Source organism: Stegodyphus dumicola, chromosome 1 (assembly GCF_044657685.1).
Source record: "Stegodyphus dumicola isolate Sdum_Otavi_A_Nest chromosome 1, ASM4465768v1".
NCBI classification, from domain to species: Eukaryota; Metazoa; Arthropoda; class Arachnida; order Araneae; family Eresidae; genus Stegodyphus; species Stegodyphus dumicola.
In genome coordinates, this window is record NC_140768.1 from 169,930,568 (window position 1) to 169,944,829 (window position 14,262).

Here is a 14,262-nt window from a genome sequence, read left to right on the forward strand (position 1 = left end):
TGGGCTAGAAATATCGTTAAAACTCTGCTAAAGAAGTTTCTAATGATCCGGACAGAACCATAAATTAATTTAATTCGCTGAGCATAAATGTCTTGATAAGATACTTCTCTCGCCTTCCTAGCCTTCGTGGTGTAATGGTCAACACACTCGGCGTGTATTCGAGAGGTCCGAATTTCGAGGCCCGGCGAGGGCATTGATTATTTTCACGTGCTTCGAAATAACTTAATGTCTCTACAAATGTTAAATTGTAAAAACATATTGCACTGTATTTTTACAATACATTTTTGCCTACATGTTTACGTTTTTTTCTACAGCTGACGGGGAATTAATAAAATTAGAAGTTTCTTAGTTATCTTTTCGTGTATTTCCGCTGTTACACATTAGGTAGTTAATAGTACAGAAGATTACAAAGAAAAAGTTACAAACGAGTTAGGTTAATGTCTTTCAGGCTCACTTCTTTGCAACTGGGATCCTTTATTTAGAGTGCATGTACAGTAATAAATATAAAATAAAAAACTACCTAATGTCCCTACTGTGGCGCTCGAACTAAGAAATGTGGTGAATGATGATTCTCCACCACCAGGATTTGGCGATTGGGTTTCCTAATCCTCAATCGCCCTTTAAAAGGGGGATATGTAAGGTATTATGCCTTCTTGGTGTAATTGGCGCACATTCGAGAGGTCCGAAGTTCGAGTCCCGGCGAGGGTATTGTTTATTTTTCATGTCTCCTGCTTTAAAAAAATACCCAATGTCTCTACATCTTGACTTGAGTAATTTGTAACTAAAATATACAGACAAAAAATGGCTCTTTCTGCCATTGGCTAGAAAGTATAAAACAAGAGGATTTGGTCATTTTATATAAGTACCTTGAAAATAACTTAAAAGAATGCAGCTGTTTTCTTCTAACAAGCTATAAAATAATATTTCTACTTTAAATTAACATTCTTATGATATCAGGCTGTCAAACATACTTCAGATTTTAAAATGTAATTTGGTACTTATTTAGGAAAATTATTTGAATGCTATAGTTGAGTTGAATCTTTTCCTGAATTCATGTCAAAGCCCTAAAAAATTGATTGCTGTGTTTGACTTTGTACATCACTGTGCCTTTTTAAAGGCATGTCTTATTTATAATTTCCATCTTATTTAATATAATTTTATGAATTTCGAAATTAAATTGGTCAACGATATTATACTGGTAAAAATGATGTATTATTTAAATTTTAATTTGCTTTATAGGTCAAAAACCGCTTAAATTTTCTTGTAGTACTTATGGTATGTTTGCCAAAGCGATTGTTGCTTGAGCATTTTAGAATGCTCTGCTGTGTTTGTTGCATAAGCTATTTTATTAGGATTTTCAAATGACCAGTATCTGGATGGCTTCTTATTCGTTAAGGTTAACTAATATTGAATAGCTAATATGGACGAAGGGTCAAACTAATTAATTTCTTAAAGTATACAGAATGAGAAAACAGAATGTTAATGTAATATCTTCTGGTGCAATATATGCGGTTGTTGTTATTTAATTTTTAACTCTTTAAAGATATTATTTCTCTTTTTTGGGGCTAATTATTCTCTTTTCTAGTGTAATAGAAACTTCGCTGGAAATTTATTAAATTAAAATTTTTATTACTGCGTAATATCAAAGCAAGGATTTATAACACCATGTAATACCAGTTTTTATCAGATTGTAATGTAGGATATTGGCTAAAATGATTTTTTTGCAATCGAAGTGTTATTGATTATTATCGTCTTGCTATCATACCATATCTTTATCAGTTCTACTGAATTAACATTTCATTAATTTTATTTGTAGGTAAATGATGTCCTATGATACGATGCAGATTCCTCCGCGGTATGCTTCGTGAATTTCGCCTGTATGAAATCGCTGCAAAAGCAGTCAAAGAATTTTTTAAGCGTACCCAAATACTGTCAACGAATTTTAATGTCAGAGGTGGCTTGGGAACTACCAAAGAGGAAATTTTAGTCATGAGAATGAACCTAGACATCGGCGACCAAAAATACTAGTAGAATCATTGAAGCTTCTGTTTTTACTGGTCAACCAGTAAAACCAACGCCTTCAATGTGTTTAGCTAACTGCAATATGTCACTCAAAACGAATATAGAAGTTTTCTCGTACTGATGTTTTTGTTCAACATGAATCTCACAGCATGACAGCATGAGGATTGATTTGCATTTCTTTATTGGCAGGAATGAGCATTTCTTAAGACGCATTTTGACTGGCCATGAGAAGAGGATTATTTATTCTAACATTACTCGAAAAAAAATCATGGTTTATCCGAGAAACAAAAATCATACAGAAAAACCAGGATTGCGTGTAGAGTAAGTTTTGCTTCACATATGATGGAATATGGAAATGTGGAAAGTGCGGTTTATTTTTAACTTCTAGAAACATCCAGATCAGCGGTCGTCAACCCTTAGAACTTCAAGGACCACTACATATATAATTTTATGTTTGGCGGACCACTAATATGGGGGAAAAACACCTTAAATCAGACCTTAAATCTGAGAAGTTTACACTATTGATTAAATGCCTAAAATATTTTCGTATTATGCAATGTCTAACAACATATTATTACGCAAAAACAATATTCAACTTTCCAATACATGTTAATCTAATTTTCATTAGTTAATATAATTTTCGAAACATTTGGTGTTCAGCACCATGCCTTTATGGAAATTCAGGCTACGCCTCTGATTATGAGTAACAATTAAAATATTATTAACATCTCACTGATACACATATTTCGTTTACATTGAAAAGTTATATGAAAAGTACAAAAATCTTACTTTCTTGTACAGAGAAAGCTTCACATTTCCATACCACTGAAAATGAGCTTCACGAAAAGCAAGAAGAAACCGGCGAACGCAAATGAATATCAATAAACTGAAAGTGTTATGCTGCCATTTTTTAATTATTGTAAACATAATAATCATCTCAGCAATGGTGCCATCGATCAACAGTTAGACGAAACAAAAACGGAAACTTCCAGTGATGCAATTATAAAGAAGAATGCAGATGGTTCTCATGAAAATCCATGAAGTTGCCTATTGACATGGAGAAAAACAGTGTTATTAACTACTACAATAACATACGTTTGCAATTCAAAAGGAAATAGAATTCCAGTTCGCGCTATTATTGATAACAGTAGGATATCCATGGATGCCAACTCTTACTTTAAAATTTCGCTAGATACACCTGCAAAAGTAGCTAAAGAGTCGCTAAATAGGAATTTTGCTAAAAATAGTAGCTAAAATTTAAAAAAATGGTATAATCTCTATTCCATAATAGGTTTTGTTACTTGTCATTTTTAAAGCTGAATCTTCAGAAAAGTATAAATAATGTCCCAATTGTTCTGCGGACTATCAAAAAGTTTTCACGGACCACCAGTGGTCGTGAACCACCGGTTGGCGACCCCTGATCCAGACCGTTAAAGGATACATCTGTGGTCATCAAACAGATAATTTGGGACAGTTGTTTATTCCTCTCTCTCCAATTATTACCACAGTAGCACTTTTTTTAATCGCAGAAACGTCCGCAATATACATATAATAATTTAGATGAGAAGACTGACATACTTGCAATCATGGCGGATTTAATATTTCTTTATTTTCATTAACAACTATTTTATTTAATACAGATAAATTGGCGCAATAAACGTGTCCGTTTCTGAACTAAATATTTTTTGAAAATATACGTGAAGATAGCTGTAGCAGCAAAGCGAGAAAGAGAGAGAATGGGACATTTCCAAGGTGAAAGTTTAGTTCAAAATAAACTAGTTTCATTTCAACTATATCCCAATTGGTTAATTGTCAATTTTGGTTCTCAAATTTTGAATAATTATTGTCTGAATCGTTATGTAAGCATCTGCGTTATCAGCATTTTGCAAGAATCATACAGCATGGATTAGTTTTGAAATGACGCAGTGTAGAGTGACTTATTATAAGCAGTTAACTATTTTTAGGACAGGAATAGAAAATAACCATATTAAAATGGTCAGTTAAGTTATCATTGCAAAGTAAAGTTAGAAGTTTGATTTGCGTATTTTTTTAATCTTACATGTAAATTTGGAATTCGAAACTTAAGTATTAGCTAATGGAGGCAAATTTGAACTGAAACTAAATCATTGTGAACTGAGCTTCATCTTGATGACGTCGCATTCTGTCTCTCGCATCGCTATTGCCAGCTTGCTACTCTGCTTCTTTTAAATATTTTTTCAGAACTTCAACAACAAGCGCACTTACTGCGCCACGTTATCTGTGTTGGCTTTTAACGATACTTGTCGTAGAAACATATAGAAGCTTATACCAGCCATCATGGCAAGTATCTACGTATTCTGTTTTGAATTAGTACATGCAAAAGGCCAAAAATGTGATAAATGAAAATTTTGCTTAAAAACCAGTAGCAATTTATATAACAATGTTTTCTTTTCTTCGTTTTGCATTTGAAGTTGTCTGTGTTATTTTTGCATTACTTTTCGGCTAACCGAATATACGAGTAATTCAGCAAAAATTAATACTTTTTTATATGTTAGAAGAAAGGAAATTGGAATTACTTGCCTTTATTTTCTCTAAATACGTATGCCACTATTACTGTAGGAATTTGCGGTTCTGATTTATTGTTAACACAGCTTCTAGATTAATCTACTGAGTTGTTTGCGTGATACATTGTTAATTAGTATATGATTGCAGACATCAAATCAAGCATAGTTCTGATTGATTTATGAATTACTGACAAAGTTAGAAATTTGGCGTTGTATAGAAGAGTTAGGCGTTGTACATGCTGTTTAATCCTCAAGATAAGCTGTAAAATAAAATTATTTGCGCACATTTCCTGAAATTATCTCATTCATTCTAGTTGTTGCCGTGAAACGAGTGAAATACTGTAAAGAAAAGTCTTTTCGAAGTATATGTTGGACTTTATTGCTATTTATAAGTTAGATTGTAATTGTTTATACATATATATGTCATGATTTCGAAGCATGGTAGAACGCTGGAACTGTTAACAGCTTTCGATGTCCTTCATAGCTGTGGTTAAGGCGTACAAATGAAGGCAAGAAAACTGAATTTGGACAAATCACCAGTCTTTAGTTTCACACATATCCAAATTACTTGTGCAGACACTTATTCAATTATAATTAAATATGATAAATTTCTATGTACATTAGTTTTTAACAAGAAATGACGAAGACAGTTAAGCAAAGGTAAAGCGACGCGGTGTTGACAGTGCAGCAGTTAGGGAAGGGAAGAATGACACAATTAACTCGCCAGGGTAAATCTGAGGTATAAGTAGAGCTAGTCTGTGATTGGTTAATATTAGATTTAGTTGCCCTTTTCTAGTAGCGTTACATAACGTAGAAAGATCTCGAATTTGGGGAACAGATGAATTTAGGGGGAGATCACCAAATATGTATGTTATACAAATTACAGGAAAATAAAAGTAAAAAACAATCTTTTGCAAAAAAATCGAAGCACCAAGAAGGACTTTTGCGATTGTGACGAAATTCGGTATGCAAAAATATCTTGATCGAACATGCAATTCATCAAAGTTTCAAGGCAAAAGAACATAAATTCCGATCATAGCGAGTATTTCTAGTGCGCAGTTCGCAAAGTATAAAATCAGTAACAGAGGGGAAAATTTATCTTCTCTTTTTTTTTTTTTTTTTTTTTTCTTGCTGCCATTGTAATTCCGTAAAGAAGCAACTAAAGATTCCATTACAATGATATCGAAGACCTTACAGACAACTAAACGACTTCGAACGTGGTCGCATTGTAGGGTTCCTTGAAGCTGGGTGGTCATACCGAGCAATAGGCCGCCACCTGAAGCCTATAGGCACTACAGTGCAAAGATGTTGGCAGCAATGGTTGCTACAAGGAAATAGGTGACGAAATGAAGGCTCTGGAAGGCCAAGGAGGATAAATGTAAGGCAAGCTAGGATGATTGTTCGCCAGGGTCGAGCCATCCCAGCGGTATCATTGTCGACTATTTAACGCACTACAGCCACGTCTATACCTCCCATGGTACCGTCCACAATCTCACGGCGCTTGTTCTGAGGCGGGGTTACTCTCACAGAGGCCTTTAAGACGTTTGTCTTTGACCCCACAACATCGACGGAGTCGTCTTGACTGATGTCGCAGCCGATCATCATAGCTGCCATCAGACTGTCATCGTATAGTGCTGAGCAACGAATCCCGCTTCACTCTTGAAGCAGATGACCACTGTATTTTGATGGTGTGGGGCCCTATTTCTTATGACAGCAGGTCATTTTTAGTCGTCATCTGTACATCTTTAACAGCTCAACGATATGTTGATACCATCCTGCGGCCGGTTGCGTTACCCTTCATGGCACGTCATCCTGGGACCATTTTCCAGCAAGATAAGGCCAGACCACATACCGCTCGCATATCTCTGAACTGTTCCCGTGCGGTTGATGCTACTCTTCCTTGGCCAGCAAGGTTACCAGACCTTACGTTAATCGAGCATGTCTGGGGCATGGTAGGCCGCCATATGCGGCTACCACAAAATATCCTAGATCTGAAGCGACAACTCATGAATGCCTGGCAGACTGTGTCGCGGGATGACATTAAGAAGCTCTACTACTCCTTGCCTCGACGAATTCAAGCATGCATTGCCGCCAGGGGCGGTTCGATCAACTACTAATTTGAACACTGAATGGGTGATTGTGAACTGTGAACGGGTACAATGACCTTGATTTTTTAATTATTTTATTATCTATGTATGGGCTATACACGTATTCAATTTCATCCAAAACAACCGCTTCCTTTATGATACTTCGATTTTTTTGCAAAAGTGTGTATACCTATAAAATATTAGTTCGTAAAATTCTTTAAGGACGCAAATGAAAATATGTATTATTATAATTATTATATTACTATTATTATTTTTTCAGTACGAACTAAATAAAGCTGAAAAGCAAGAAGCAATTGTATGCTTGAAATACGGTGCCACAGTTTTATCAAAATTCTAAAAGTTAGCACTTTTAGGAGGATTCTTCGTTCTGTAGTTTTGTGATGTGCAATACTGATCGTTTTATATGATAATCAGTATGATGATTGGTGATTAAAGGTATTGAACAAGAATGATGAATTGATCAAAAGAATGTATTTTATTATTTGCTGTATATACCGAAATGATTGAAAGATGAGAATTCTAAAAACCTGCATTTTTCCTACGAAGTGCAAATCAATCGAAATAAAAGTTTGCTTTTATGCCGATATTCATAAGTAACTACTAACTAGTCATTAATCAAAGTAAAACGTATATTTTCATGACTTAGTTCAAAGTATAGATTGCAAATGTTTTCGAATTTAAGTACACTCATGTCCATAAATTAAGGATAATGCAAAATCAGGCAAGGGAAGAGTTAGAAGCAAAACAAATTTGACTTAATTGTAAAGCTTATTTATTAAACAAAAGGTAAAGAGCAAAAAAAAGATGCTATATGTTTGATATTATTAAAAAAATAGCGATTTTTTCTCTCTGGAGCAAATTACAAAAACAACTATTTACAAAAAGCCAATATTACATGGTTGATATGATTGTTAATACATTGTATGTCTCCTAGACGATGCAATATAGTCCGTACAACGCCTAGGCATGCTGAGTATCAAATTATCGATCTGATCTTGGGGGATATTACACCACTCAAAAAGCAATGCTCTCCGAAATTCCGGTAGACATGTAGGAGGAGGTTGACGGGCTGCAACTCGTCCATCAAGCATGTCTCACACGTGCTTTGCTGGATTCAAGTCCGGTGAGAATGCTGGCCAGTCCATACGGGTGATATCCTCCGATTGAAGGCCTTCGCTTACGATGTTTGCACGGTGAGGATGGGCGTTGTCATCCATAAACAAAAATTGTGCGCCCATGGCGCTCCGAAACAAACGTACATGTTATTCCAGAATTACGTCCCGATAGATTTGGCTTGTCATGGTTCCAATTTCAACATGCAGGTCAGTTCTGGAACCCAGAATAATTCCACCCCAAACGAACACTCCTGCACCACCGTAACGGTGTCGTCCAATGATGTTTTCTTGGTTGTAATGGGTACCTGGAGCTCTCCATTTGAACGTCCGGCGAGAATCAGACTGCAAGCTAAACCTGGACTCGTCGGAAAACATCACACAAACCTACTGTTGCGGTGTCCACAGTGCATGCTCTCTACTTCAGGCTAACCGCAGGCGACAGTGAGTTGCAGTAAGTGGAACGCATCCGACAGGTCTACGAGCATATAGACCAATCTGCCCTAACCGCCTGTACGCGGTCTGCCTTGAAATTGTCGTACCAGTGGCTGAAGAGAGCTGACGAGACAGGTCTGAGGCTGTGCTCCGCCTGTTTCTTTCGGCAGTAACTGCCAAATACCGGTCCTCATTCGGTGTTGTAACTCTGGGGCGACCCGTGCTGTAACGTCTACTCACATTACCATCATCTTGGAATCGTTGCCAAAGCCTGGAGATGACACTCTGGGCAATTCCAAGTTCGTCTGATACTTCCAGTCGGGTACGCCCATATTCCTGACGGCCGATAATCCTACCACGTAAAAAATCATCCAAATGCGTCCTTTGTGTCATAACTATTCGGTTATTGCACTGAAATGCTTATAAAGCGCCTGCGAACAATTTTACTTCTTTGTCTGTATTCCTTACATATCACTCTCTTACACTCTCGTCGTTGTGACGTACCATCGGTGTCATCTGGTTACTTCCTGGAATTTGCATATGATTCTTGAAGATGTGTGTAGTGATTTTACAGGTGATATATTTATTTTAGAGTTCGATTTCCGCGTGACTCCGAATTATCCTTAATTTATGGACATGAGTGTATATGCATGAGAGTAATATGATTTAGGTAATACCATGACATTTGATAAATACCGATGAGATAAGAATAATATTGTTGCTTGCGTATGGGTTCGTAATAGACTGAATGCACAAATCCGATAACAGATTAATAAAAATTTATTTTTATAAAAAAAAAAATATTTCAGAACTCTGGAATTTCCCACAGAAATATTCGTACAAGTGTTCACAGTATCACACAGTATAATCAGTAGTTACACCTCAAACTACTAAGAACGTCAAACATAACGCAATGCAAAGCGCATCTAAAGAGAAAGCTAACTCGTATATCTTAGTTCACGCGGAACTGAGCAACTGGCAACAACAGTAACTAAGCAGCTGAGAACAGATATTCTTTCTTCGGCCTTAAATAGTTTTTAACTGGCCGTGGAATATTTCTAGTATTTTCTGCTTTTCGAAATTACTGGAAAGCAATACGAAGGGGGAATTATTACGGTTACAGCCAGCAAAGGGTTCAATTACATCTCTTCAATTCCAATGCATACTACGGTGATACAGGGACCGAACCAAAATCGGCAAAGGTAGTCAAATTTGGCAACCATTTGGCGATTCCTCACCAAATTACCGAGATAACCCTTAGCTCAATGTTAAATGCACTTTGCCCTTTATTCTTACTTTTCCGGTATAACTTTCTCTTAAAATTGTGTCGCGCTGCATTACACATAAAAATACAATTTTACATATAATTCTACTAAAATTACCTATCTAAGTACAAAATTAACGGACGAAACTTCAAAATAACTAAAAACTACAAATTGACGTACGTTATAAACGCACACACACATAATCATACATACATGCATACATACGCACCACATGCACATGCGCATATATATATATATATATGTGTGTGTGTGTGTGTATTATTTACTAAATAAATATTGATTGTATTATCTCCTAATATAAATTTAGTTGAAGTATCAAAAAGAGGGAACCCATATGTAGGAAGTTTAATTTTGAAAATTGTGTTTTAAAGTAACTTGAATGTAAATTCTGGAAAAAACGCCTTACAGGGACTTGAATTTAAATCATGAATTTCAAAATTTCAAACTTTGAAAAAGAAATTAAAAATTAAAAACAAGTAATTATTATCTTACTTTGCAGCTATTGCGCAAGTATTAGAAAAACTTGTTTTCGAACTAAGTGAATTTTAGATCATTCAATATATATATATAATTATATTTGACATTATATTGAAATAAGCTGTTTTGTCGGCTTTCTGAAATATCTAGTTGCTGACATATGCCGTCAGAAACTTCATCTATGGCAGTAGAAAACATCACATTGAATAATTTTTGGTTCCTGTATAAATGATATCGCAATTAGCAACTATTTTTAACAGATATCATTATAAATGCACAGAATCGATTCCATTTTTTTCCAGCCAGTCTGGAGTTCAGAGTTCCCAGGCGTTCCTTCTTAACTAGATTATTAACAATTTTAAAAGGCATTTTATGTGTAATAGATTATTTGAGGATACGTGTCATACATTAAGGAAACATTTTAAATGGGCCTTTGTTTTAGACACCAAAATATCCAGTTTCTGTCGAAGATACATACTTAACTTGGTATTTATGATTTTGTGGTTTGGTTGAATAAAGTTAAATATTCAGTCGAAACGTTTTAAGTCATTTTAATGGTATGTAGATATTGTATGCGATATATAAGTCGAAAAAAGTTAATTTTTTAAAATTGGGTTATAAGGTTATTTCTCCCACCTTCTTGGTGTGGTGGTCTGCACGCTTTGTCGGTATTCCAGATATCCGCGTTTCGATTCCTGGCGAAGGCTTTATTAATTTTTTTATCTTTCCTGCTTCCAAAATACCTAATGTCTCTTACAGGGTAAAAAATATATATCGCATTCAACTGCTTTGAAAATATTGCAAGATGAATAAATGTGAGTGTTTTACTATGTTGATGTACTTTCCATAACTTTTTTTAAATAAATAATTTGTCAGCAGAATACATGATTATGTGCTTATCTTCTTATGCTTATCCTATACTTATGTTTAGATTAGCATATTCTTCAAATTTTTCAGGTTTCACTTTTATATTGTTGCATTTTTATTAATTTTCTTGTTAATATTTCGGTGTTTGCATGTTACTTGGGCTGCTGTTGGAAAAATATTTTCTTTTCACGACGGAGCTATTCCCACTTTCTTTAGATGCCAGTCCAAATTAAACCTTTTCAAAACTTTATATAAAAATGACATTATTTCTTATGCTTTTTACTTCAATAATTCCAAAGCGTTGTCGCAAAAACCTCGACTCGTACTGTATAGTGACCTCGTTTTTTTAAATTTTATTTTTATTTTTTTGCCAAAACGGCTCTGGTGCTGTTAAGACGCTGAACTTGTTCAAGAATACAATGGAAATAGTGCGCAAAATAAAATAAAAAATTTCTGCCATCGTTTCAAACGAGATGGCAATGTCTCTTCCTGCTTGTATTACTTTGAAAGGGTTCTTACCTTAACGAACAGTTTTATCGTTCTTCAAATAATAGTTACTAGTTTCTGTAAAAGCCCGAGGGTTTTTCGTGGAATAAAAGTAATATTCTTTTGTCAAATTTCTTTCTACGGTTTCTTCTTTTTGAAGCAATGTACGGAAGAAGAGGTAAAATTTTTTTGATGTGCCTGAGATATTTACTGTCATTATTATGGTTTGTGTTTTGATCCTACAATATATTTCCTTCTTTGACATAAATTGCAATTGCATTGGTAACCTTTTATTACAATTTTGAGAGCAAATGTTTTTATTTGAGCTCACATTTTAAATACTTAATACATTTCATTTGAAACTTATTTCTCAGCTGTAGCTCTGCCTCAAATGATTAACTTATTGTTATTGTCTTAAGATACATCAAGGTAACTTTTCTTGTAATATAAACGTTATTTTGTAGGATGTTAAGAGTATTTCTGCGAACAGCATTGTCCAACTTTCAGTGTAGAAGGCCATTAAAAATTTGCATACACATAGTGAACAATAAAAATATTTTATGAAAGCATAAAAAAATTATAAAATCTTAAAATCAGGCATTACAAATTTCTGCGCATAAATATTACAAATGCAAAATTTGTAATATTTATGCAGTTTAGTTCGCAACCCTCCTTTCGATGGGGCAAGGTGTCGCCCATACATCTTTCTTATTTTAAACATCTTATTTTTCTTCAAGTTTTATTTCTACTAAAAAATCTAGGATTCTTAAAATATATATATATATATAACAATGGGCAGAATTAAAATCTTTGGCAGGTCCTGTTGTCATTCGCAAACCCTATGTGGGAAAAGCCTTAATATTATTTATTCAAAGCTGTTTTCCCGAAATTTTCCATTCTTATAGATAAATAAAAATTAATTGAAATTAATTATACTTCACTAATAAAAATAACTAAAAGTAGTACAAGAAAATAAATAGTAATAATTATAAGGTATTTCTACCGCCTTCTGAGCGAGCTTTCGTGGTGTGTAGTAGTGGTTTGCGTGCTCAGCGCGTAATTGAGAGGTCCGTGGTTCGATTCCCGGCGAAGGTTTTGCTAATTTTTCATTTTGCCTGCTTCCAAAAAATCCTAATGTCTATAAATAATAAATAAATAAAATTAAAGTAATCCAACAAAATAAGACTAATACAAATTAATTAAAAGTAATTATACTTTACTTAACTTCTAATTCGTTTTTAGGGACTAGTGGTGATTTTAAATGATGTATAGCTTACGCAGTGCGTCAGTATTATCTGGCCTTACATTTATATTAACAATGCACTGAAATTTGAGGGAGCTTCATTTTTTTTGACACAGTTTCCATTCTTAAAAATAGCGTTTCGCAATAATGAATTGCCATCATGAATTGAGGGACTTTTTAGAAGCATTTAATAAGAATCTGAGACAGCATAATTTCTGTGACATGTTAGCAAGTCACTATTTAAGAAAACTTTGTTCATATTAGTGTTATTTTTTTAGACTAATTAATTCGCAAGAAGAGCATCACTGACATCAGTTCCTTGGTGGATGCAGGAAAAGCCTTTCTTCACTAACCTGCATTGCTCTTAATTCTGACAAACATTCTTCGCGAATTCATTGCCAGGTTTTTTTACTTACTTTCCGAATAATTCATGTAGTTCACTGCTTCCAAATGGCTGCTCTTGACAAAGAAGTAAAATGGAAAATTTAATTCGCCTTCAGCGGTTGATGAAACAGTCTTTGACATGATCATACAGTTTGTTAACAATTTGATTTCTTTCTTATAACGTCAGATTTAAATTTGAATGGTACTGATTTGCGGGTGGTTCACATTGAATGGGACTGATACTTGCGGTGGCGCGAAACCTTCGTTAAATGAATGCCAGCCCGCCGTCAACGAAGGCAGTTCCAGAAGATAGACGATTTTACGAGGGGTATGGTGATCGGACTAAGAAGGGCGGATTGGTTCTTACGTCAAATCGCAGCTGATACCCACATGGATGCGAGCACGGTGCATTGGCTATGGCGAACATGTTTGGAACAAAGAAATGGGGGAAGAAGGAGGGGTGCAGGTGCAGCCAGAGGGACGTCAGCACGCGTGGATCGACGCATCCGCCGACAAGCTGTGGCGGTCCCGCAAGTCACTTGTACCGCGATTCTGAAACATGTGCAAGATACCCTGGATATTCCCGTGTCGACCAAAACCATTTCCCGTCGATTGGTTGAACGTGGCCTGCACTCACGGCATCCGTTAAGAAGACTGCCATTGACCCCACAGCATAGACGCCAACGTTTAGAATGGTGCCGGACTGGAGCGATGTGGATGAGAGAATGGCGAAACGTCGTGTTCTCAGATGAGTCACGCTTCTGTTTATCCAGTGACAGTCGCCGCATACGTGTGTGGCGTCGATGTGGAGACAGATCTAATCCGGCAGTAACTGTGGAACGCCCCACCGCGCGACAACGTGGCATAATGGTTTGGGGCGCTATTGCCTACGATTCTAGGTCACCTCTATTTCGTATCCAGGGCACTATGACGGTGAAACGGTACTTGGATAATGTACTGTGGACGGTGGCAATCCCCTACCTTCAGGGGCTGCCTAATGCAATTTTTCAGCAGGATAACGCCCGACCACACAGTGCTCGCATCTGCCAACATGCTCTGCAAGGTATACAGATGCTTCCCTGGCCACCGTACTCTCCTGACCTGTCACCAATCGAACATGTGTGGGATGTGATTGGACGCCGTTTGCAGACTCTGCGCCTGCCTCGTTCAGAGACGAACTGTGGCAAATGGTTGAAAGGGAATGGAGAGCCATCCCTCAGCACACCATCCGCACTTTTATTGACTTTATGCCTAGACGTGTTTCTTCGTGCATCGCTGTCCACGGTGGTTCTACGATGC

At 36.0% G+C, this 14,262-nt stretch overlaps 1 protein-coding gene across 1 annotated transcript in view; it reads left to right on the plus strand.

Moving 5' to 3' along the window:
• LOC118190648 (mitochondrial inner membrane protease subunit 2-like) overlaps positions 1–11,196 on the plus strand; it is a 293,811-nt gene extending 282,615 nt beyond the window's left edge. The window contains exon 4 of the mRNA XM_085823073.1: positions 1,817–11,196. Coding sequence (XP_085679199.1) covers positions 1,817–1,820 — 4 coding nt within the window. The 3' untranslated portion in view covers positions 1,821–11,196. The remainder of the gene's footprint in view (positions 1–1,816) is intronic.
• Positions 11,197–14,262: the final 3,066 nt, after the last annotated feature.